The 27,126-nt window shown below is 34.2% G+C and overlaps 2 protein-coding genes across 5 annotated transcripts in view; one reads left to right on the top strand and one right to left on the bottom strand.

The window, feature by feature from the left end:
• Window positions 1-4,639, top strand: part of PPP2R3C (protein phosphatase 2 regulatory subunit B''gamma) — a 33,728-nt gene extending 29,089 nt beyond the window's left edge. For all 4 annotated transcript variants that reach the window (XM_051978040.1, XM_051978039.1, XM_051978042.1 and 1 more), the window contains 3 exons: window positions 2,001-2,138; window positions 2,913-2,972; window positions 4,338-4,639. In XM_051978040.1, the coding sequence (XP_051834000.1) occupies window positions 2,001-2,138; window positions 2,913-2,972; window positions 4,338-4,526 (387 nt within the window). In that variant the 3' untranslated portion in view covers window positions 4,527-4,639. The remainder of the gene's footprint in view (window positions 1-2,000; window positions 2,139-2,912; window positions 2,973-4,337) is intronic.
• A 12,082-nt stretch (window positions 4,640-16,721) lies between these two features.
• Window positions 16,722-27,126, bottom strand: part of SRP54 (signal recognition particle 54) — a 135,605-nt gene continuing 125,200 nt past the window's right edge. The window contains exons 16-17 of the mRNA XM_051978037.1: window positions 25,662-25,759; window positions 16,722-19,104 (exon numbers count right to left, since the gene is read on the bottom strand). Of these exons, the coding sequence (XP_051833997.1) occupies window positions 18,883-19,104; window positions 25,662-25,759 (320 nt within the window). The 3' untranslated portion in view covers window positions 16,722-18,882. The remainder of the gene's footprint in view (window positions 19,105-25,661; window positions 25,760-27,126) is intronic.

Genomic DNA, 27,126 nt, shown 5'->3' with positions numbered 1-27,126 from the left:
AAGGTTAATTGACTCTTAACTAATGAGACCACCAAGATAGAAGGTGTTAGACAATAAGGCTTAAGAAAGAGCACTAGTGAATATCTGTATGAAGGAGCAAGGCATGGATGGCATCCATCCATTGTGGTAATCTCACAAAAGAAATTCGTAAGTAGTGATAAAATATTAAACATTATCTCTAAATTGGAAATCATCATAAAAGAGGGGTTCTGCCATGTCAGAAGCAGCAGAGAACTCAAAAGAGTGAGAAAAGACCATTGATTAAATTTATTCAGATGTTCGATGACAGAGCAGTGATTAGTAGGTAGGGAAGTATACAGGAATGGATTTTTTGTTTTGTTTTGTTTTGTTTTGTGAAAGAAGAGATAAAGGACGAAAATGGTTTTAGAAAATGACCTCATTTAAATCAAAGAAAATTAAATAGCACAATTCATTTAATGTTATGTTTTTTATTTGTTATGCTACTAAGTGGTTGGGGCTATGAAGAAACAAAGGCTGTGTTATCCCTTCAGCATATCAAAGAACTTCAGGGATGTCAAAAATAAAAAGTCTAATTGTATAAAAATTTAACTCTACATTCCTTAGGATAACAACATTGAAGGAGACTGAAAAATATTCCATCTTAGTAATTGTTGAGAAACAACATGAATAGTATGCAAAAAGCCCTCTCTTTCTCTCCCTCTCCTCTCCCTCTCCCTCTTCTTCTCTCTCTCTCTCTCTCTCTCTCTCTCTCTCTCTCTCTCTCTCTCTCTTTTTTTCTGAGGCAGTTGGGGTTAAATGACTTGCCCAGGAATCTAGGAACACAGCTAGGAAATGTTAAGTATCTGAGGTCAAATTTGAACTTAGGTCCTCCTACCTTTAGGGCTTGTACTCTATCCACTGTGCTACCTAGCTGCTCCTAAAAAGCTTTGTCTTACAACTGAAACAGCTCTTAGCTAAAGAATGGATTTAATTGTGGTTGATTGCAAAGGGATGAAGGAAAAGACAGTGATAGCTTTTGCTGTGTAATTCCTATAACCATAGCAATTAGCAGTATAGAGTTTGTAATGATTTGGAGTGAATAAACCAAAGCAGAAACTGGATTCAGTTACATAGTAATGATAGGCTAATTTGATTCCTTTGTTTGTGATTTTACAGGTCTGAATCCTTAATACTTTTCATTTTTCAAAGATTTTTACATATATAATTATTTTATTTTCACTAAGTAGCTCTCATATATTTCATCTTCCTTTACCATGTCAAAACAATTTTTTGATAATCACTCTGAAATGAGGGATTCAGGCTATACTTATTCTATTCTCTTTTTCTTGGGATGGAACCGGGAGAATCAACATTTGCAGGGATCAGAAAAGTTTTCCTTGTCACTATGGAAAATTGCATAGATTCCATATAATTATTTTAATAGACTCTTAATTTTTTAGACTATTCAAAGGGATTGATTCAAATTTTCTGCTGTGATTTTAAACACTTAACAGTGTTATATAAACAGTTTTCTGTGACAGATTTTCTTCTTAGTTTAATTTGATTCAGAATTAATACACAGCAGAAATTCAGATTAAGAAATTTAAGTCTATTGTCTATTTCACTGTGAGAATTCAGTCACTAACTTATTTTCCCTTTTAAAAATGAAAAGCAGATATGATATGACTAAGATAGTCTGATTGGAAATAGTTAAGTGTGCCCATCAACTATCCAGGATTAACTATTAATGTGTACTCGAAGATAGAATTAAATTTATGACTATAATAGTTATTTCCCACTGAGTTTAAAGTAATGTTTAAACTCTTACCTTCACTCATTGCAAAATAATTTTATCATGTACTCGCTTGGAAAAATCAGTCCTGAATTCAACCAGTCAAATATTTATTAAGCACCTGTAATGTATAAAGCATTAAACTAAGCACTAGGGGTACAAAAACAAATCCAAATAAGTCCCAGTCCTTGAGGTTTCTTAATTCTATTTGTATATCCTAATTTAATATTATTTCCTTTCTTCATAGGATTATAAAACCTATCTAGACTTTGTGCTTGCATTAGAAAACCGAAAAGAACCTGCTGCATTGCAATATATTTTCAAATTGCTTGATATAGAGAACAGAGGATACCTGAATGTCTTTTCCCTTAATTATTTCTTCAGGGTAAGTCTCTCTTGTGGATGTATATTGTGAATATATGTCAGCTTAGATCGTAGTTTTATAAATGTTTACATCAATACTTTGCTATTTAACAGTTTATATTTAGTTTAATTTGTTAACCACTGTAATTTTGATCAAAGATATGTTTTGTTATTTTTTAAAGTGAGGGGGATACTCCAATCCTAGTAGTGAATATCAGTTTTGGCAGACATTGATCCAGCCACATGTCTGCATTATTTTTTGCTCTATAGGCAGCTTCCAAATAAAGGAATATATAGAAATATTGTGATCAGTTAGGATTTATTACTATACAAGACTAACCTTTGTTTGATATCTATAGATCTTTATTAAAGAATTTTTTTTTAGCACTTATGCTTCTTTAATATGATTTTTCTCTGGCTTCTAATTTTATCAGACTTGGGATTGGTTTTGATTTTCAATAGTTAGGATATTATTGTCCAGATGGATTAAGTATAAGCTATAAATACATAGCCTTTTTCAGAGAACTCTTAGCTAGCATTCTATCATAGAATCTGTGGACATGAGTGCTTTCTTACTGCTGCCATGAGGACCATACTCATTCCACAGCTAGAATAGCAGACAATATGATCTGTCTTTTCTTACTGTAGAGTGAGTATTCACACATTCTCTTTATATTTTAAAATGAAAGGCATACTGAATCAGATTAAACACTGCTAATTTTTCACTTTTCAGTCAAGATTTATTTTTTAATTTATGTATTTTTTGTTTTTGCACATTTATTTTCTCTTAATGCAGGCTATACAAGAATTAATGAAAATCCATGGACAAGATCCTGTCTCATTTCAAGATGTTAAGGTTACTTCTTCTTTTCAATTTCTATAGAACCATGTTATGAAAGTGAATTGATCACCATATAGAAATAAGAAAGAGTAAAAATATTTGAATTGAGGTTAAATTTCATTTTTATTATGATAGGAAATTTTTAATAGTGTATTTTTTAGAAGCTAAATTGTGATATTTGGAAGCTATTCAAATAACAATTTTTTTCTATCAGTGAAAGACTGATTAATAATTAGATGGATCTGTTTATTATGCTGTTAGACTTACTCAGGTTTCAGTAGCTTAAACTGAATTTCCTTTTGTTGTATTCATTATCACTATCTTTTTATTAAATGGAGCAAAATTATAGGATACTTCTAACTAAATTTAATGATTAGATTATTTTCTTATTGTTGGTTCTTATTTTGAGCAATTGGTATTTTTTTCCAGAATAATTTAGCTATATGGGCTACCCAGTATTTTTAGAGCATTACTCTTCAGAACCGTATTCTCAACAAACCAGCTTATTTTCTGTATCAAAACCTAGTTTCACCATTACACATTTGAAATTTTGTTACAAGTACATTAATATCTGGCAATTTAAAAAAAAAAAAAACTGTAGCCAGCCTAAATCTAGGGCTATGGTTTCACAGATCTACCCACTACTTCAAGTTAAAAAGAAATACATTTCACTAAATCCAACTAATCTAAATCTAATACCAACTTTTTGTAAATGTAAGGTTCCATTTCATTCTGTGATGCTTCTGAGATTCTGTATCTGCTTTTGATTTGTAGAAAACTACCAAAGTATACTTGGGAAGTATATATGTAGATTTAAAAATATATATAGTCTTGCCCTTACTCCATTTAATAATCTAAATAATGAAGTTCGATTACTACTTATCGTTTATAAAGTCCCGTGGCTTTATTTTAAATTATAAAAGGGTAAAGTAGATGCTTTACTATTAATCTTGGCTCCTTCATTTATATGATTATTATTTGTTGAAAATCATGTTTTATATTGATCTGTCTTTGATCAAATGAATATTAATTGTTTGGTGAGGTGAGTACTGCTAATGGAATCTCAGACCAAAAATCTTCTCAATTCACTAGTTGCTTTTTGAGTAGACTAGAATTTAGACCTGAAATCTAGTCTTGGCTTTGCCAGTCACTTAACTATAATGATATTCAGTCATAGGGTTCTTTTTCTCCTCTCCTTCCCTCTCCCTACTTCATGAATAAAATAGTTATTTGGATTATTTGTTAAATTTAGTGAAATAAACAAAAGAAATTGCTAAAAACAAGGGTAATTCACAATCCATATTTTTTATTTACTAGTCATACAAATTGAGTAAAATCAATCCAGTGGTCATGTTTTATTGTATCTTTCCACATTTACAGGATGAAATTTTTGACATGGTGAAACCTAAGGATCCCTTGAAAATATCCCTTCAAGATTTAATCAGCAGTAATCAAGGAGACACTGTCACTACCATCCTAATTGATCTGAATGGCTTCTGGACTTATGAGAACAGAGAGGCTCTTGTTGCAAATGATAATGAAAACACTGCAGACCTAGAGGACACATGATCTTTAAAAGACTTAACTGACTCCATTGAGACATGCTTGAATACTGTATAATCATTAAAAAAAAATTAATAAATTGTAAGAGCACAATTAAAATATTCATATACCTATAGAAAGCCATAAGAGCCTAGTTTTTTGGGATTTTCAAGTTAACTTAATCAGTGGGGTTAAATACAATTTTTAGGAAGTAAAATATGATTATATTTAACTCATATATGGCAGACAGTCATGTACCATAGGACTTCTTAAACTTTTTCCACTCATGACCCCTTTTTGCCTGAGAAATTTTTATGTGACCCCTATCTTGAATCTAAGATGAGGTATTTCTGGCAGGGTTTTTTTGGACATTCAAAATGTGTGTATTATGTGTTCAGAACCAAGGCTGCAGCAAAATTATGTGATACAAAACAGGCAAAGAGCTGTCAGAAACATCTCATATTCATTATGTGTGTGATTTTGAATTAATTTTTGGTCATCATATTCAGAAATCTTTTACTGTGCGAAATTTTTCACAGTCCCCACATTGTCATGTGATGCCACATGGGATTGTAACTTATAGTTTAAGAAGCTTTGATGTACCATGTTAAAATGTTTTGCTACAGCAAAGGGCATAGTTTAAATTTTTTTAATAGTAACAAGTAATTCTAATAACAAAATAGGACTTCAAAACAAAACTATAAAGCTTAGCTTTATTGTAAATTAGTCACTTAATGGCAGTTCATGAAATATTTTATATATTGTCATTTGACCCTCAAAAAAACAGTATAAGGTATTAGAAGAATTATCCCATTTTACAGATGAGGAAACTGAGGCTCAGAATAGTTAAATGACATGCCTAAGTTCACACTGGTAGTGGTAGACCTTAGACTTTTCAGTGCAGATCTTCTAATCCCCAAACCAAAGTCATTTATATCATACTACTTCTTGGGTTTGTAGACAGTTTTTATACTGCAGCATCTAAAAGATTAGAAAGGGTCAAATTAATATTTTAAGAGTTTTTTCCCTAATTCCAAGTGGGGGAAGGACCCTAAATGAAATTTATTTTAGCCACTTGTTCTGTATAATTTCAACAGAAATTGCAGATATTTGGATATAAGCTGAGATGACTAGTGTTGAACTTTTTACAATAGTTCAACAATAGTTGAAGGAACCAAACATAATATTTATTTTATTGCCTATTAGAACCCCTTGAGTTTTTCTCTAAGGATTACTGCAAGTGTGTCAGTGATAAGAACATTGGTTTTGTAGTCAAAATTTACTAGCTGTATGGGCAAATCATTTTCCTCTTCTACAAAATAGGGATAATGGTTGAACTAGTTATACCTTTAACAGGCATTGGAATTTGGACTGATCATGTTACAGAGATAAGATATAAAGGACAGACTTGTATCTTTTCTGTATCTATAAAAGTAGGGAAGACTACCAGCATGTCATGTAGCAGATTTATGGGAGGACATGGAAAAGATTTGTGCAAGGTAGCTACAAGGTAGACACATATAAATTATGATTTACATCATTGGAGAGAATAACCCACATTGAAAAAGACTATAGATTCATTTGGCTTTTTGAATATACACATTTGCTAAGTGTTTTCCTTATGTACTATAAGACAGGGCTTCTTAAATTTTTTCTACTTGTGATCCCCTTTTGCCTGAGAAATTTTTCTGCACCCCTGAATGTATATAAAATAGACATACAAACCAAACATATGTAGACAAGTCATAATTTTGCAGTTCCCACTTTTAAGAAGCTTTGCCATATGGCATTAGAGATTAAAAAAGGACAGACCAAACTTTCAAAGGGCTTAAATTTTTACTGGAGGATTTAGGAACATAAGTGAATACATAGAAGACCATACTTTAAAAACTTAAATAAATGTGAAAAGCCTTTTGTTAAAAGGATCAAATAGAAAATTTCTAACAATGTTAAAAGCAAGAAAATTTTATTACTATTTTATAGAGGTGAGAGGATTTGTATTTTTAAGAAATGAGCAAACTTAATTTCAGTTCAGTTCAAGTATATTTATCAAGAGTTCATCTTATGCTAAGTGCTGGGTATAAAAGAGTGCCCCAATGCCCCTCCCATCCTCCAAAAAACGTATGCTCAAGATTAGGGAGGGAAATACATGTATACTTACATGCATATATAGAAATCCTGTGGTGTTCTAAAATATGATCTTTCTCTCTGGGAGCAGATTTCTTGGGGAGGTTTTCTGGAGGCAGCCTTAGTTTCAGTTCAAGTAATAATCACCTCAAATGCAGCCAGGTGTTAAAAGTTGAAATCCTTTATTGTCTCCTTCAAAATAAGCCCGGTTAGTTTTCTTGGAGGCCTATCTCCCTCCTTGGTTCCAAGAGCTCTTGCAGTTTGTCTGCCAGCTTCAGCCTCCAGCTCTCTCAATCTTGGTTCTACTCTTCTCATCTGAATTCTGGCTGTCAATCTCTTCAACTCACTGACTCAGCTCCTTTTATGCTCTTTTAGAGGTGTAAACTCAAAGGTTGACTCCTCCTCCGAGAATGGGATTGTGGGAGGTGTAAACTTGAATCTCATACTGAATCCTGACTTTGTAAATCTCCCAAATTTGTGAACTAATGTGTGAACTCTCAAAGGTGTAAACATAAGCATTGTTTCTATCAATTCTAGTGACTTAACACCTTGTAAAGATTCTAACAAAATATAGAATAAGTAAATAAGTATAACAACTGTAACATTAAAATATTGGGAGAATTACAAGGTAGGAGGTGGCATGTGAACTAAGGAAGGAAAATATCCAGGTCATGGAGGACAGCCTGTGCAGAGGCACAGAAAGGAAATGATGAGATATTCCATACTGGGAATAGCAAGGAAGTTAGAATTAAGTGCAGAAATTTCAGGGGAAAAAGAGATTGGACCAAGAATATCAAGGGCTTCAATTGCTAAATTTAGATTTTACCCAGTGAAGCTAAAACATGTTGGTTAGGGGAGATATGTTCTGTGCTTCAGATAAATCATTTTGGCAGCTTTGTGGAGAGATTAGAGGCAAGAAAACTTAAATGTTATTACAAGTGTCTGGGCAATGAGGGCATGAAATGGGTAGCATGTTGAGTGGACATAAACAGACATGAGATCAGCATCATCAGGACACAATATTAAGAAAGCTGCGAAGATTTATGAGATCAATGGATGTGGATAATACTAAGAAGATGCAATCAGGAGTGAAAAGAATGGTACTAGGAAAGAGTAATGTCAGAGGAAAATGTCAAGGAAGAAGTCACCTATTTCCAGAGCTTCAAAGAGGTCATTAAGAACTGAGAAGAGAGTTTTAACATTGGAGAACAATGGTAGTGATCTTTTAAGAAAACAGGTTGTCTAATTGTATTGCAAAAATAATTTAGAGCTGAAAGAGATATTAAAGGGTCTCATCCAATCCCTCTTCACCCCCACCTCATTTTAAAGAGGAAACTGCTTTTGGACTAGGTTCTTTATAAAACTTGTCTGGTCTCACATAAGTAGAAATAACAGAGCTGGGATTGGGACCTAACTATTCTTTGTCAAGAATATTTGTCATTTTTCTACTTCATTATGTGATTACCTCTAAAGTTGGGCTTCTTAAAACTTTCTCCATTCATACCTTTTTGCCCAAGAAATTTTTACATGATTGTGGGCATAAAATAAGTTATAGAAATCAACCATTTACTAACCTTTCTTACTTTCATAAGAATAATGATCAAATGATATTCATAATTTCATGATCCCCCACATTCAATTCAGTTCAATTTAAGAAGCTGGGCTCTAAAAGGGTTAACCAGAAAAGTAAGAGTAGGGACAATAAATGTAGAAAGCTTTTAGGGTTTGGTTATAAGAGAAAAGGTAAAATGATAGTGGGATAGACAGAGGCAGGTGCTGTAGGCATCTTACCACAAAAAGGAGTTACTGGGGTTTTTTTGGTTTTGTTTTTTGCTGAGGCCATTGGAATTAAGTGACTTGCCCAGGGTCACACGGCTAGGAAGTGTCTGAGGACAGATTTGAACACAGGTCCTCCTGACTTCAGGGCTGGTACTTTATCCATTCCAGTGGGTATTTCAGATGAGAGAGGAGATAACCAAAGGGGCATCCTCCCAGAGGAAACAAGTGGGAACAGGATCAAGGGCAGAAATAGGGAATTTGGATTGAACAAAAGAGAGAATTGGAAAAATTAGCAAGGGGATTGAAAAGATTAAGATGTACCACTATGGGGCCAATGGAGAGAAAAAATGTTTAGTGGACACAAGTCAGCCTATTTATGAATTTTTTAGGGACTTTTAAACAGATCAGAGTGATGGGGTCCTGTGTTGGACAGAGAAAAATTGATCCCTGAGGAAGAAGGCAGTGATATCAGCTTAACTTCATGGGGCCATGAATCTTAATGGGGCCCCACTCTCTGGGTTAGTTGTCCAGTTTGAAAAACAAGTTATGTCAAATCCCTGAGACCCAACCTCTTTAAGAGATCTCCAGCAGTCTCACATTGCCACACCCTATCAGAAATCCCAGTCATGTCCCTGAGGTTAAATTTTCTCTATAAAATCTACTTATGGGCCAAGCTATGGCTGCTATCTTCCTTTGGGTCCACAATGGCACTATGCCTCATATTTTTCTCCTTATACCTCCCCATATCATCTCCTAATTCCTCTGTTCAATCCTACTTCTTCTTTTTTTTTTTTTTTTTTTAAGAAAAAAATATTTTTATTAAAGTAAATTTTCTACTTTGGGTTGGATTGTTTTTTTTTTTTTAATTTTTTATTTAATAATTACATTAAATTGACACTCGTTTATGTTCCGATTTTTTTTTTCCCCTCCCTCCCTCCACCCCCTCCCCTAGATGGCAAGCAGTCCTTTATATGTTGGATATGTTGCAGTATATCCTAGATACAATATATGTTTGCAGAACCGAACAGTTCTCTTGTTGCGTACGGAGAATTGGATTCAGAAGGTATAAATAATCCGGGAAGAAAAACAAAAATGCAGATAGTTTACAGTCGTTTCCCAGTGTTCTTTCTTTGGGTGTAGCTGCTTTTGTCCGTCATTTATCAATTGAAACTCAGGTCTCTTTGTCAAAGAAATCCACTTCCATCAAAATATGTCCTCATACAATATCGTTGTCAAAGTGTATAATGATCTCCTGGTTCTGCTCATTTCACTTAGCATCAGCTCATGTAAGTCTCGCCAGTCCTCTCTGTATTCATCCTGCTGGTCATTTCTTACAGAACAATAATATTCCATAACATTCATATACTACAATTTACCCAGCCATTCTCCAATTGATGGGCATCCATTCATTTTCCAGTTTTTAGCCACTACAAACAGGGCTGCTACAAACATTTTGGCACATACAGGTCCCTTTCCCTTCTTTAGTATTTCTTTGGGATATAAGCCCAATAGAAACACTGCTGGATCAAAGGGTATGCACAATTTGATAATTTTTTGGGCATAATTCCAGATTGCTCTCCAGGATGGTTGGATTCGTTCACAACTCCACCAACAATGCATTAGTGTCCCAGTTTTCCCGCATCCCCTCCAACATTCATCATTATTTTTTCCTGTCATCTTAGCCAATCTGACAGGTGTGTAGTGGTATCTCAGAGTTGTCTTAATTTGCATTTCTCTGATCAATAATGATTTGGAACACTCTTTCATATGAGTGGTAATAGTTTCAATCTCATCCTCTGAAAATTGTCTGTTCATATCCTTTGACCATTTATCAATTGGAGAATGGCTTGATTTCTTATAAATTTGAGTCAGTTCTCTATATATTTTGGAAATGAGGCCTTTATCAGAACCTTTAACTGTGAAAATGTTTTCCCAGTTTGTTGCTTCCCTTCTAATCTTGTTTGCATTAGTTTTATTTGTACAAAGGCTTTTTAATTTGATGTAATCGAAATTTTCTATTTTGTGATCAGTAATGGTCTCTAGTTCATCTTTGGTCACAAATTTCTTTCTCCTCCACAAGTCTGAGAGATAAACTATTCTATGTTCCTCTAATTTATTTATAATCTCGTTCTTTATGCCTAGGTCATAGACCCAATTTGATCTTATCTTGGTATATGGTGTTAAGTGTGGGTCCATGCCTAATTTCTGCCATACTAATTTCCAATTATCCCAGCAGTTTTTATCAAATAATGAATTCTTTTCCCAGAACTTAGGGGCTTTGGGTTTGTCAAACACTAGATTGCTATAATTGACTATTCTGTCTTGTGAGCCTAGCCTTTTCCACTGATCCACTAATCTATTTCTTAGCCAATACCAAATGGTTTTGGTGACTGCTGCTTTATAATATAATTTTAGATCAGGTACAGCTAGGCCACCTTCATTTGATTTTTTTTTCATTAATTCCCTTGAGATTCTCGACTTTTTATTGTTCCATATGAATTTTGTTGTTATTTTTTCTAGATCAATAAAATATTTTCTTGGAAGTCTGATTGGTATAGCACTAAATAAATAGATTAGTTTAGGGAGTATTGTCATCTTTATTATGTTCGCTCGGCCGATCCAAGAGCACTTAATATTTTTCCAATTATTTAAGTCTGACTTTATTTGTGTGGAGACTTTTTTATAATTTTGCTCATATAATTCCTGACTTTCCTTTGGTAGATAGATTCCCAAATATTTTATGGTATCAACAGTTATTCTGAATGGAATTTCTCTTTGTATCTCTTGCTGTTGGGTTTTGTTGGTGATGTATAAAAATGCTGAGGATTTATGGGGATTTATTTTGTAGCCAGCTACTTTGCTAAAATTATGAATTATTTCCAATAGCTTTTTGGTAGAATCTCTGGGGTTCTCTAGGTATACCATCATATCATCTGCAAAGAGTGATAGTTTGGTTTCCTCATTGCCTACTCTAATTCCTTTTATATCTTTCTCGACTCTTATTGCCGAGGCTAGTGTTTCTAATACGATATTAAATAATAATGGTGATAGTGGGCAACCTTGCTTCACTCCAGATCTTACTGGGAAAGGTTCCAGTTTTTCCCCATTGCATATGATGCTTACTGATGGTTTTAAATATATGCTCCTGACTATTTTAAGGAAAAGTCCATTTATTCCTATGCTCTCAAGTGTTTTTATTAGGAATGGATGTTGGATTTTATCAAATGCTTTTTCTGCATCCATTGAGATGATCATATGGTTTTTGTTTGTTTGGTTATTGATATAGTCGATTATGCTAATAGTTTTCCTAATATTGAACCAGCCCTGCATTCCTGGTATAAATCCTACTTGGTCATAGTGTATTATCCTGGTGACAATTTTCTGTAATCTTTTTGCTAATATTTTATTTAAGATTTTAGCATCAATATTCATTAGGGAGATTGGTCTATAATTTTCTTTCTCTGTTTTCAGCCTACCTGGTTTAGGTATCAGTACCATATCTGTGTCATAAAAGGAGTTTGGTAGGACTCCTTCAATCCCTATTTTTTCAAATAGTTTATATAACATTGGAGTTAATTGTTCTTTAAATGTTTGGTAGAATTCACATGTAAATCCATCTGGTCCTGGGGATTTTTTCTTAGGGAGTTGATTGATAGTTTGTTCTATTTCTTTTTCTGAGATGGGACTGTTTAGGATATTTACTTCTTCCTCTGTTAGTTTGGGCAAGCTGTATTTTTGGAGGTATTTTTCTATTTCATTTAAATTGTCGAATTTATTGGCATAAAGTTGGGCAAAGTAACTCCTAATTATTGCTCTAATTTCCTCTTCGTTAGTGGTGAGTTCTCCCTTTTCATTTTTAAGACTAACAATTTGATTTTCCTCTTTCCTTTTTTTAATCAGATTTACTAAGGGTTTGTCTATTTTGTTGGTTTTTTCATAGAACCAACTCTTAGTTTTATTAATCAATTCAATAGTTTTTTTACTTTCAATTTTATTGATCTCACCTTTTACTTTTAGAATTTCAAGTTTAGTGTTTGACTGGGGGTTTTTAATTTGTTCCTTTTCTAGCATTTTTAATTGCAAACCCAATTCATTGACCTTCTCTTTCTCTATTTTATACAAATAGGCCTCTAGAGATATGAAATTTCCCCTTATTACCGCTTTGGCTGCATCCCATACATTTTGGTATGATGTCTCATTATTATCGTTTTCTTGGGTGAAGTTATTAATTATGTCTATGATTTGCTGTTTCACCCAATCATTCTTTAGTATGAGATTATTTAGTTTCCAATTATTTTTTGGTCTACTTCCCCTGCTTTTTTGTTGAATGTAATTTTCATTGCATCGTGGTCTGAAAAGGATGCATTTACTATTTCTGCCTTACTACATTTGAGTTTGAGGTTTTTATGTCCTAATATATGGTCAATTTTTGTATAGGTTCCATGAACTGCTGAAAAGAAAGTGTATTCCTTTCTGTCTCCATTACATTTTCTCCAGAGATCTATCATATCTAACTTTTCTAGTATTCTATTTACCTCTTTGACTTCTTTCTTATTTATTTTGTGGTTTGATTTATCTAATTCTGAGAGTGCAAGGTTAAGATCTCCCACTATTATAGTTTTACTGTCTATTTCTTCTTGCAGCTCTCTTAGTTTCTCTTTTAAGAATTTAGATGCTACCCCACTTGGTGCATATATGTTTAATATAGATAGTGCTTCATTATCCATGCTACCCTTTAGCAAGATATAGTGTCCTTCCTTATCTCTTTTAATTAGGTCAATTTTTGCTTTAGCTTGATCTGAGATCAGGATGGCTACCCCTGCTTTTTTGACTTCACCTGAAGCATAGTAGATTTTGCTCCAACCTTTTACCTTTAACCTGCATGTATCTCCCCGCTTCAGGTGTGTTTCCTGTAAACAACATATTGTAGGATTCTGGCTTTTAATCCATTCTGCTAACCGCTTCCTCTTTATGGGGGAGTTTACCCCGTTCACGTTTATGGTTAGAATGACCAATTCTGTATTACTTGCCATCTTGTTAACCCCGGTTTATGCTTTCCTCCCTTCTTTCCCCTTTCCCCCCCTTCCAAGTATTAAGCTTGTGAGCACCCCTTGCTTCTCACAGCCCTCCCTTTTTAATATCCCTCCCCCCGCCTTAGAGTTCCTCCCCCTATCTTACCCCTTTCCCTCCCAGTTCCCGTATTCCCTTCCGCTTAGCTTATTCCTTCCCTTTCCACTTTTCCCTTCTCACTTTTCAATGAGATGGGAGAAGTTTCACCATAGATTGAATATGTCTTAAGATTTTTCACTTAAAGCCAATTCTGAAGGCAGTAAGATACCCACTATATTCATCCCTCTCCATTCTTTCTTTCAGATATAATAGGTTTCCTATGCCTCTTCATGAGATGTACTACCCCCACTTTACCCTTTTTCTGGTACAATGTCCTTTCCACATCAATTTCTAGAACAAGGTATACATGTATTCTTTATACATCTATATAGTCAAAATATAGTTCCCAAGATTAATCTTTACCTTTTTAGATTTCTCTTGAGTTCTATATTTGTAGATCAAACTTTTTGTTAAGTTCTGGTTTTTTCATCAGAAATAGATGAAATTCGCTTACTTCGTTGAATGTCCATCTTCTTCCCTGGAAAAAGATGCTCATTCTCGCTGGGTAAGTTATTTTTGGTTGCATACCAAGTTCCTTAGCCTTTCGGAATATCATATTCCAGGCCCTTCGATCTTTTAATGTGGATGCTGCCAAATCCTGGGTGATCCTTATTGTGGCTCCTTGATACTTGAATTGGGTTTTTCTAGCCGCTTGCAATATTTTTTCTTTCATCTGAGGGTTCTGGCATTTGGCCACTATATTCCTTGGTGTTTTGATTTTAGGATCCCTTTCAGTGGGTGATCGATGAATCCTTTCAATGTTTATTTTTTCCTCTGTTCCTATGACTTCTGGGCAGTTCTCTTTGATAATTTCCTGGAAGACAGTGTCCAGGCTCTTTTTTTCATCATGTTTTTCTGGGAGTCCAATGATTCTCAGATTGTCTCTCCTGGATCTGTTTTCCAGGTCTGTTGTCTTCCCCAGAAGGTATTTCACATTTTTCTCCATTGTTTGATTTTTTTGGATTTGCTTGACTGATTCTTCTTGTCTCCTCGAGTCATTCAATTCCACTTGTTCAAGTCTGATTTTCAGTGAAGTGTTCTCTTCACTCACTTTTTTAAAATCTTTTTCTAATTGTCCAATTGAGTTCTTTTGTTCTGTGGAATTTTTTTCCATTTCGCCAATTTTGTTTTTTAGAGAGCTGTTTTCTGTTTCCAGTTCACTAATCCTATTTTTCAAGGATTTTACTTCTTTATCCACTCTCTCTTTAACTGACTTCTCCAGGCTCTTTTGCCAAGCCTCCCTCTCCTTTTCCCAAGCTTCCCTCTCCTTTTGCCAAGCCTCACTCTGCTTTCCCCATTTTTCTTCTAGCTCCCTTGTGAGAGCCTTTTTAATCACTTCTATGAGGTTCATCTGTGCTGAGGAACAGACGATCTCCTCCTTTGGGGATTCACCTGGGGACTGCCTGTTTTTAGTCTCCTCAGGATTTAGAGTCTGCTCTCTATCTGTATAGAAGCTGTCAAGGGTTAAAGTCCTCTTCAGCTTCTTGCTCATTCTGTCTATTAATCAGAGACAAACTACCAAAGAAAAACAGAAAAAACTGGGGTCTTTCTTTGGGGGGGGGATGGGTGTGTTATCGAGCTTCCTCTACAGACTGCAGGGGGCAGCAGTGAGGCACTAGCAGGACTGTGCTGCGCCTGCGCTCTGAGATCCCAGAGCGTGCTGAGTCACTGTGGGGGGGGGAGGGGGGGAAGGGGGCGCGGCCAGGTCCCGAGAGACTCCAGCTGTTTGGGGTTGTATTCTTCAGCCCCGGTGTTTTTAGCTTCTCTGCTGGGCTGCTGACTTGCTGCTGGAGTAAAGTATCCAAACCTGTAGCGAAGCTCTCCCCGCAGAGACGGCTACGATCACTCTCCACCCCCTCTCCAGTCTGCTCCTGTGCCCTCACTGCCGCTGCCCGCCGCCTGCGCCCGATCTAAAACCGCCCCAGCCCTCCAGTAAAGACAGACCTTTCTTGGCGGATCTCAAGGATGGCTTCTCTTGGTAACTATTTGTGGGTTTTTTTCAGTCAAGCATTGATTCAGAGGCTTGTAATGAAATGGATAGTGAGAGAAAACGTGGAGCTTATGCAGCTGTGAGCCTCCTCTCCGCCATCTTCATCCTACTTCTTCTTACAGCTAAGTCTTTTAGAGTACTAAGTCCCTTTCAGGATTTAACCAAGCTAAATCAGCTAAATGCCCCAACCTCATTGGTGCTCCCTTTTTACTGAGTTCGACTAACAAACTTGTCTTTCATACATTCTCCTACTCTGTTTCACATTTTCCATTCTCAGTGTCGATTGTATTCCTCCATTTTGTCTGTAACCTCTTCCCTAAATAAAATCAACCTTTTGCCAAAGAGACTGGCCATTGTGAATTCTTCACGTGAATGAACCAAAACTTTTGGTGCCTACCATCATCTAGTGTCTACATCATCCACATTAAGGGTAATCTAACATTAGGATTGGAAAAGGGAGAAGGAATTCAATATTAAAGAACAGTCTAAAATCAAACTGGTTTAAGATTTCAAAGGGAGGAAAATCGGGCCAGAGTATGAGTCAGTGCCTGGGAAAATGGAATGGAGCAACAAGTTGTAGATAAATTGGAGAAGAGATTTAAAAATAAGAGAAGGAAAGATAAGAATGTTGTCAGAGTGGAATTTCAGAGTTCCAGATGATGCAGTGGAACATTTGTAGATTATATAAAGTATATGTGTTGCTGGTGAGAAGTAAAGGTAAAAATGATGGGAGTTTGTAAACTAATCAACAGAAGGAAGGGTATTTGAAGGGATATTAACATTTATGTTGACATCCTCCAAATGAGGATTGGAAATAGAGACTAAGTTCCCAGAGCTCTTAATTTTTTCATAAAGGGGAAAAGATACCCTACCTGGGAACTACAGATAGCTAAATCTGGATAACTGAATGAAATGAACTTCAAAGAAGATTGCTGAATGATGGTGGTAGGAAAGTCTAGAAGTGGCAGTGAAGAACATAAAAATATTCTGAGTATGCTTTTATTTTGTATCAATTAAGGAAAAAAATGCTTTAAGATTCAAAAGGGATAGGGCACCCTATAGAGTATTTTGTAAAAAAAAAAAAAAAAAAAAAAAAAAAAAAAAAAAAAAGAGATAAATTGAATTATGGATAGGAACAAATGAGGATCTTCAGATGATCAGGTAAAGCAATTTAATGAATTAACAGGCAATCATTTTAACCATTTCATAAAATTTGCACATACTAAGTATTACCTTTTAAGGCACATAAATATATTGTATAGAAAGTTAGGACAAGGGCCTGCCAGATCATAGTGAAGGTAGTACAAAAAGACAGTTCTGGACATTTCACATCTTAACATTAAAAGTTCGCAAATACATAATTTTAAAGTCACAGTTCTGTTGCTAGCTTTCAACAATAGGACAAATGCTTGATTGATTGTGGTATAATGTCTAAGTTTAAGAAGTTGAGGTGGGAGGGGAAATTACTAGTCACTACCCTACAACCAGAACTTAAAGGGAAAATTTATTTTTGAAAGAAAGGAATTGTCAAATATAAAGTTAGTGCTTTAAGCAATCTATATCATTAGGAAGAGAAAGTACCACTTATTATTCTATCTGTAATTGATGTTTTAAAAAAGTTTATAAATTATAAAGTGGTAAAAAGGGAGAAAGCTTAGATGTCAAATCTGGATTTTCCTTTATTCTATTGAAATCTGCTTTAAAAATAGGACAATTTTTCTGAGGACAGAAAATAAGTAGGGATAAAAATTTGATCCCTTCTTCAGATTTCTTGTTCAAATTGCAATTCAAGTGCTTTGTGACAATACATCAGGAATGAGAGGCAGGTAGGTGGAGTGCTGGGCTTGGAGTCAGACAGACTCTTCTTCCTGATTTCAAATAAGGCCTCAGACACTATCAGCTTGACTCTGGGCAAGCCACTTGACCTAGTTTGCCTCAGGTTCTTCAACTGTAAAATGATCTGGAGAAGAAAATGGCAAACTAATCCAGTATCTTTACTAAGAAAACCTCCATTGGTGTCACAAAGCGCGTCAGACACAACTGAAAAAATGATAGAAAAACAAAGATCAGGAAGAGCAGGTTTTCACAGCAGATCTAAAAGATCTACAATTATAGTTGTTTTGACTTTTACCCTTATTTAAATGGAAGACTGAATGTTTGGTTAATTTTATTTGTATGTCTTAACAATTGGCCCTCTAAAAACTTATTCAGTTTTTTGTTGTGTTTTAGAAAGACTGGATTTTAAAAGTAGCATTTAATAAAACACATCACTCATTCTTTCCTGTCCCTGCGTTTCTTAAAGTTATAAATGACTGTCAAAAATAAATCTCACATATGTACTGATTACCTATTTGAGCACATAGTCAAAAGTAACTTCTTAGACCCATATGAAATTTGCAAATAACATGGTGGGTGATGGACAGATTATACTAATTTAAAATATTAATCACTTCTAGCCACTGGAAAACAAAGAAGCGGGATAAAGGCAAAAACTTCATTGCCAAAATCTGGAATCTTTCTGAGAAATCTCTATATGCTTTTATATGCTCATTGTAATTTATTCAGTTGCTAATGGTCTTTACAGTTTGTATTAAAAGTATTTTTCAATTTGAAATGAGACAAAATTTGATTTGGTCCCTAATTCTACTATGAAGAAAAAAATCAAGATTAAGGAGGTTTAAACAAGCCAAAATTAATCTTGAAACCTAAATTGAGAACAGAAATGAACAGTTCCATTCTAACCAAATGTTATTTTCCATGGAATATGAATTTTTCTAAACTAAAAGAAAAAATGGTTTCCATCTTGTTCTAAGACCAAATTTTAGGCACTGAAGAAAGTAATTCTAATAATATATTAATTAGAATCAATATAAATATGGATACAAATTTTAAAATATTATCTTAAAAAATCCAATTTTATTTAGAAAATTTAGGAATACAAATTCAGTTCACCATCTTCCTTGCCATGTTATAAACAAAAAATGACATGTTTTCCTATTGTCATAAGACATTTAAACAAAAGATCTTATGCTGTTTTTATATATGATATTTGTTAGATAATTAGCTTTAGCCTATACTTATGTCTATAATCAATCATATGTTTGAAAGAAAACTGCTGTTTACTAGACAGACTGGATTCTTTAAGAGACATCCTAAATTATCCTGAATTAAAATCTAGCCTCAGACACTTAATAGTTGTGTAACCTTGGACTTCACGTAGAATTATCCCTTTTAACAAAATTTTAGATATAAATTTCTCCATAAGTTTCCTTAAATTAAAAAAAAAATACCCTGGAGTTTGAAATTTGCTAAGTTGTTTTATTCTAAGTTGTGGCCAATAGGAGTAAGATTTTGTTTATTTTCCATAGTTACTTCACAGTCTCCATCCATTTTAAAATTGAGATTAACAAAAGAACTTGATGCCACAGTATCTGGCTGATTCATTTGAACAATAGAGTCAGCCTGGAGCTTCTTCTGCTGCTCCTGATACTGTCTTTCTGCCTCTTCAGACATTCGATTTTCTTCTTCTTCTTCTTCCTCCTAAAAAGAGATAAAATTAAATACATGTAAGTTTAATGATGAGATATTTTCTCTTAATTAACAAGGTCAAGAATAAAAACTACCATCTGGATTAGAAAAAGAAATTACTTGAGCTAGAATTATCTTCAAAGATATTTTAAGGGGCAGATAAATGGTGCAGTGGAAAGAGCACCAACCCTGAAATCAGGAGGACCTGAGTTCAAATCTAGTCTCAGACACTTAACACTTCCTTGCTGTGTGACCCTGGGCAAGTCACTTAACCCAAATTGCTTCATCAAAAAAAGAAAGAAAGAAAGATATTTTAGAGCGAGGAATATTTAAGCTGGGTTTTGGGGGATTCATTTAATAATCCTTTATTATATACTTATGTATAAAGTCTTGGGCCAGGTAACAGAGACTTGGCTCTTATGGAATATATAATTTTATTCAAAGAGATATGACATAAACATTCACATCACATTTGTGCAAAATAGATAAAAAATATTATGTGAGGTCAAAGGGCGTTTAAGACTACCTATATGATCCTGGGAAAGTCACCTTTTGTCTTCCTCAATTTCCCTCAACTATAAAACATGGATAATAGCACCTACTTCCTGGATTGCTGTGAGGATCAAATGAAATAATATTTGTAAAGCATTTAGTACAGTGCTTAGCACATTAATTGATTAATATATGTTTGTTCACTTCCCTTGAGAAGAAATTACCACTCCAGGAGCTTCCTACTGCTTCTAGTTTCAAATAAAAACTTCTGTTTGGCTTTTAGAATCTTTCACAACTTGGGCCTAACCTATTCTAGCTTCATTGAATATTACTTACCCTTTCACAATCTTTGATCTGGACAAACTGGTCTGTTTTTCTAACAGAGGCCTACCTCTGCCTTACAATATTTCTTTCTTCAAGACATATAGCCCTAACACTATTCTACAAGAAGCCCAGGGTCACACAACCATTCAGTGTCTGAGGCTAGATTTTAATTCAGGTTTTCTAGACTTCAGGCCCAGTACTCTATCCACTGAAGAAAGAAAAGATTAGAGGATCTTATCAATTTCAAGAGAACAGAAAGGAAAATGAGTGAGCTCAAGGCAAATGGCCTTAATTATCTAATTCTTTAGACATCTTGGTTTCCATCAAGACATTAGTCATACTTCTTTCCACAAGAAGCTTTTCCTGATCTCTACCTCCTCAGATGCTTGTGCTTTCTCCCAAATCTTTTTTTTTTAATTAAAGCTTTTTATTTACAAAACATTTGCATCACTAATTTCTCAACACTGACCCTCGCGAAACTTTTTGTTCCAAATTTTTCCTTCCTCCCCCAAGTCCTCCCCTGAGATGGCAGGTAGTCCAATACATGTTAAATATGTTAAAAGATATGTTAAATCAAATATATGTATACATATTTATGCAGTTATCTTGCTGCACTAGAAAAATCAGATCTAGAAAAAAAAACCTGAGAAGAAAAACAAAATGCAAGCAAACATCAACAGAAAGCATGAAAATGCTATGTTGTGGTCCACACTCAGTTCCCACAGGCTTCTCTCTGAGTGTATATCTTCATCACTGAACAATTGAAACTGGATTGAATCATCTCATTGTTGAAGAGAGCCATGTCCATCAGAATTGATCATCATATAGTCTTCTTGTTGCTGTGTATAATGACCTCCTGATTCTGCTCATTTCATTTAGCATCAGTTCATTTAGTTTCTCCAGGCCTCTCTGAAATCATCTTGTTGGTTGTTTCTTACAGAACAATAATATTCCATAATTATTCATATACCATAATTTATTAAGCCATTCTGCAATTGATAGGCATCCATTCAATGTCCAGTTTCTAGCTACTACAAAAAGGGCTGCCACAAACAGTTTTGCACATGTGGATCCCTTTCCCTCCTTTAAGATCTTTGTCTCCCAAAACTCCTTATATTAATTTTGAATATATTCTATATCTACTTATAAACATAAATGTTGTCTTTCCCTATTAAAGTTCCTTGAGGGTGGAGATTGTTTCACTTTGTGTCCTTTACCTAGGACATAGTTGTTACTTAATAAATACTCATTGATTGATTGAAAATTTAAAAAAAGATAATTTCCAGGGGGAATGATTAGTAGCTAGAGGATGAAGGTAATGCTTGAATGAGGTTTTGAAGGAAACAAGAGTTTTATGAAGTAGAAGGGAGAAAATTTGCCAAGAAAACCCCAAATAGGTCATGAAGAGTTAGTCATGACCAAAATTACTGAACAAGTTATAGAGCAAATATAGGTCGAAATCTTAATTTTTATGTAGAAAATTTCCATTAACTCAAACGCCATGATATGAAACAATAATTACCATAAAATCTGTCCCTATTCTAAATGGACTTTTCCTTAAAATAGTCAGGAGCATATATTTAAAACTGTCAGTAAGCATCATATGCAATGGGGAAAAACCGGAACCTTTCCCAGTAAGATTTGGAGTGAAGCAAGGTTGCCCACTATCACCATTATTATTCAATATTGTATTAGAAACACTAGCCTCTGCAATAAGAGTTGAGAAAGAGATTAAAGGAATTAGAGTAGGCAATGAGGAAACCAAACTATCACTCTTTGCAGATGATATAATGGTATACTTAAGAGAACCCCAGAGATTCTACTAAAAAGCTATTAGAAATAATTCATAACTTTAGCAAAGTAGCAGGATACAAAATAAATCCCCATAAATCCTCAGCATTTTTATACATCACCAACAAAATCCAACATCAAGAGATACAAAGAGAAATTCCATTCAAAATAACTGTTGATAGCATAAAATATTTGGGAATCTATCTACCAAAGGAAAGTCAGGAATTATATGAGCAAAATTAGAAAAAAACTTTCCACACAAATAAAGTCAGACTTAAATAATTGGAAAAATAGTAAGTGCTCTTGGATAGGCCGAGCGAATATAATAAAGATGACAATATTCCCTAAACTAATCTATTTATTTAGTGCTATACCAATCAGACTTCCAAGAAAATATTTTAATGATCTAGAAAACATAACAAAAAAATTCATATGAAACAATAAAAGGTCGAGAATCTCAAGGGAATTATTGAAAAAAAAAATCAAATGAAGGTGGCCTAGCTGTATCTGATCTAAAACTATATTATAAAGCAGCAGTCACCAAAACCATTTGGTATTGGCTAAGAAACAGATTAGTTGATCAGTGGAATAGATTAAGTTCACAAGACAGAATAGTTAACTATAGCAATCTAGTGTTTGACAAACCCAAAGATCCTAACTCTTGGGATAAGAATTCATTATTTGATAAAAACTGCTGGGATAACTGGAAATTAGTATGGCAGAAATTAGGCATGGACCCACACTTAACACCATATACCAAGATAAGATCAAAATGGGTCCATGATTTAGGCATAAAGAACATAGGATAGTTTATCTCTCAGACTTGTGGAGGAGAAAGAAACCTGTGATCAAAGATGAACTAGAGACCATTACTGATCACAAAATAGAAAATTTTGATTATATCAAATTAAAAAGGCTTTGTACAAACAAAACTAATGCAAGCAATATTAGAAGGGAAGCAACAAATTGGGGAAACATCTTCACAGTTAAAGGTTCTGATAAAGGCCTCATTTCCAAAATACATAGAGAATTGACTCAAATTTATAAGAAATCAAGCCATTCTCCAATTGATAAATGGTCAAAGGATATGAACAGACAATTTTCAGATGATGAAACTGAAACTATTACCACTCATATGAAAGAGTGTTCCAAATCACTATTGATCAGAGAAATGCAAATTAGGACAACTCTGAGATACCAATATATACCTGTCAGATTGGCTAAGATGACAGGGAAAAATAATGGTGAATGTTGGAGGGGATGTGGGAAAACTGGGATGCTGATGAATTGTTGGTGAAGTTGTGAATGAATCCAACCACTCTGGAGAGCAATCTGAAATTATACCCAAAGAGTAATCAAACTGTGTATAACTTTTGATCCAGCAGTATTACTTCTGGGCTTATATCCCAAAGAAATAGTAAAGAAGGGAAAGGGACCTGTATGTATCAAAATGTTTGTGGCATCCCTGTTTGTAGTGGCTAGAAACTGGAAACTGAATGGATGCCCATCAATTGGAGAATGATTGGGTAAACTGTGGTATATGAATGTTATGGAATATTATTGTTCTGTAAGAAATGACCAGCAGGATGAATACAGAGAGGACTGGAGAGACTTACATGAACTGATGCTAAGTGAGATGAGCAGAACCAGGAGATCATATACTTCAACAATGATACTGTATGAAGATGTATTCTGATGGAAGTAGATTTCTTTGACAAAGAGATTTAACTCAGTTTCAATTGATCAATGATGGACAGAAGCAGCTACACCCAAAGAAAGAACACTGGGAAATGAATGTAAACTATTTGCATTTTTGTTTTTCTTCCTGGGTTATTTTTACCTTCTGAATCCAATTCTCCCTGTGCAACAAGAGAACTGTTCGGTTCTGCATACATATATTATATCTAGAATATACTGCAACATATTTAACATATATAGGACTGCTTGCTATCTAGGGGAGGGGATGGAGAGAGGGAGGGGGAAAATCGGAACAGAAGTGAATGCAAGGGATAATGTTGTAAAAAATTACCCTGGCATGGGTTCTGTCAATAAAAAGTTATTATAAAATAAAAAAAGAAAAAAGAGAGGAAAAAAAATCTGTCCTTATTCTAATGAAATAAAAATGTCAAAAAGATTAAAAATTAAACCAATTTCAGTGTCAGATTTCCATTAAATGTTAGGACACTCGTAGTGTATTTAGGCACTCTACAGATTTGCAGACATAAACTGTAGAAATAGAAGTAGGAGATGGATGTTTGCAAAGTATGTATTATCTTATTTTATCCTCTCAATATTTCTATGAGGGATGTGCTACTATTTTACGGGAAACTGAAGCTAAATGCTTGCCCAGAGTCACACACTTGGTAAGTGTATGGTGCTGGATTTGAATTATAGTCTTCCTGATTCCAAGTATAAGTATTCATCCTCTGGGTTACCTATATATGTATAAGAAGAATGAGAAGGCTCAGAAAGTTTGCTCTCTCAAAAAATAAAAGGCACAAAAAATAGAAGAAAATAATATCTATGATATTACAAACCCAAAGTATTAAAGAATGGAGAAACTAAATCAGAAAAAGATTAAATAACTTGCTCATGATTGGATTTGTTGCTGAAGCTACCTACATTCCCTGATTCTCAATGAAGTATTCTCTATTTTATAGTATTTCATAAGCAAAATTGCTAACTGTTTAGAAATGATATTTATCCCTTTATGCTAACTATATAGTATTTTAGACTTGCATTGAATAATAAAAATATTCTGATCCCTTCATAAATTTTACGCACAAAGTTAACAAATAATAACTGGCATTAATATAACCCTTTAAGGATTGCAAATTTCTTAACACAACAATTCTGTGAGGTAAACATCATACAAATTATCTCCATTTTACACATGAATTAGAGAGAGAGGCCAATCAACAAAGTACTTACCAATGCACCAGGAACCATGATAAATGTTAATGATACAAACATGAAAATGAAACAGTCTCTCCCCTAAAAGAGCTTACATTTATTTCATCAGAAGAGATGAAGTATACACATATAATTATATACAATGTAAATACAAAATAATTGAGGACAGGGATACTTGGGAATGGGAATCAGAAAAGACTTCATATGTATAAAATAGCATCTAAGCAGAGTTTGAAAGATACAAGTGATGCAAAAAACAGAAATTAGGAAAGAGCCAAATTGTGAATCAAAGCATAGTTTTTCATCGTTTTTGTTTGTTTGAATGCTTTTTCTTTCTCGTGGCTTTTTCTCTTTTGGCCTGATTTTTCTCACACAACATGATAAATATGGAAACACGTTTAGAAGGCTGTGTATGTTTAATCTATATCAGACTGCTTGCTTTCTTGGGAAGAGGGGGAATGGAGAAAGTAGGGGGGAAAATTTGGAAGACAAAATCTTAAGAAATGAATGCTGAGAACTATTTTTATATGTATTTGAGAAAATAAAATATACTGAGGGGAAAAAAATACACATACACAAAAAAGTGAATTTTAGGCATGAAAAGACAGTAAGTAGAAAGGTATCAGGTAAGGAACAGTAACAAAGGCATAATTCAAAACAACATCTTTGACATCATCGCCAATGCTCTTCTCTTTTATGTCATGATATGCTTGCTTCCTTATATGTATATCAGAGAAGGGCAAACTTTAGACTATTCAGAGACTAGTTTAAAAAAGGAAAGCCTGGCAGCTTTATGTAGACATCCTCCTATATAGCTCCTTGATGTGCATAAATCACAGAATAGATTCTAATAGTTTAGAGTGAAATTTTGGTCAAAGCATGAAACTACAGTAGACCTGGGTATGAAAGCAAAATCAATTAACTCTAAGAAAATCCCTAATGGAAATAGATTTCTTTTTGTAAAATATGGGTTAAATAGATAACTTAATTTACGTCCATACAAACCTTGAGCATAAAAGAAAAAAAGAAAGCTGTAAAGAAAGACACACCTCTTTCTTCATCCGGTAATATTCATCAATCGCATATTGATACTTTGGGGTGCTGATACCCAGAAGTGATGCAATCTTCTCTCCAAGAAAGTCACACACTGAAGGTACAAATTTCAAATAGTAGAGAAATCTGAATAAAAACTTGAACTTAACAGCATTTAATTTTTAATTCAATAAACATTTATTAATTATTTACTATGTACAGTGTAATAAATTAGGTAGGAAGGAAGGGGAAAAGTTTAAATAGGACAACTCTACTAACATGGAATTTATTTTCTAGTATGAAACAACTTAAGTGGAAGAAGTGACATTTGAGCTTTTATTCAGAGGATAGGTAGGGAAGGGGAAAAAATACAAGTTAGGGGAAATAAAATAATCAAAGGTATCAACATGGGAAAATGTTCCAGGGGCAGTTAGCAATCTATTTTGGCCTGCAGTATTCTCTATGCAACAGGGAACAGGTTTGAACAGAAATAGCATGGATCAGAGGATTTAAAGCTAAAACAAACCCTTGATTATTTAGCTTATCAACTTCATTTTGTAGATTAGGAAACTGAGGCCCAGGAATGATTAAATTTATATTTAAGAAATATTTAGGAGTCATGTGCATGGAAGTGGTGTTAAATGAAATCGTAGAAATGAATGAGATCTCTAAGTGAGAGAATATAGTGGGAGTATAGAGAATGGCCAAGAACCTTTGAGAAACCTCACCTTAAAGAGTATCAAGAAGTTTAAGAATCAGTGAAAGAAAAAGAATAAACGGGGAAATATAAATAGAACCAGAAGAATATGTCATTTTGGAAATCAAAGGAAAAGACAATATCCAAAAGGAAGGGACAGTCATCAGTTGTCAAATGCTGCAGAGAAATCAAAGAAGATATTTCAAAACTATCACTTTTCTAACCTTATCTTAATTTAAATGTAATGTCACTGAAATATATAATAGCTGATAAGCTTGAACATAGAGAATATAATTCAATTTCAGGAAGAGACAGAATAAGAAGAGCAATAGGGTCAAAATCCAACAAAAACAAGTAGAACTCAGAAATAGAATGCCATTTGGCTATTACAGTTGAATATTACATTGGATATAAATTCTCTAGGTCAATTTTTTTTTAAATACAATAAAACAAACACTAAATACATATTAACACAAGGCAAAATGCTGGGGATATAAAGACAAAACAAAACCATCCCTGTCCTCATATGATTTTGTGAACAATGGGAGACTGGAGAAGAGGACAGAGAAAATACATAGAAAATAATACAAAATAATTAAGAGATAGGAAACATTAATAGCCATATTAAATCTCTAGTATATTTAGATCCTTATATGAAGAAAAAAGTTCATTCCTGGCATAGGGACCACTTCTAACAAAGGCTCCAAGATCAAAGATGTACTGCTGTATGTGGGAAAAGTAAGGAGGCTGGCCAAGAGAGTTATAAAGTATTGCTTTTTCCAAAA

Source organism: Antechinus flavipes, chromosome 2 (assembly GCF_016432865.1).
Source record: "Antechinus flavipes isolate AdamAnt ecotype Samford, QLD, Australia chromosome 2, AdamAnt_v2, whole genome shotgun sequence".
Lineage (NCBI taxonomy): Eukaryota > Metazoa > Chordata > Mammalia > Dasyuromorphia > Dasyuridae > Antechinus > Antechinus flavipes.
The sequence above is the reverse complement of the archived record's forward strand: the minus strand, read 5'-3'. Positions and strand labels throughout refer to the sequence as shown.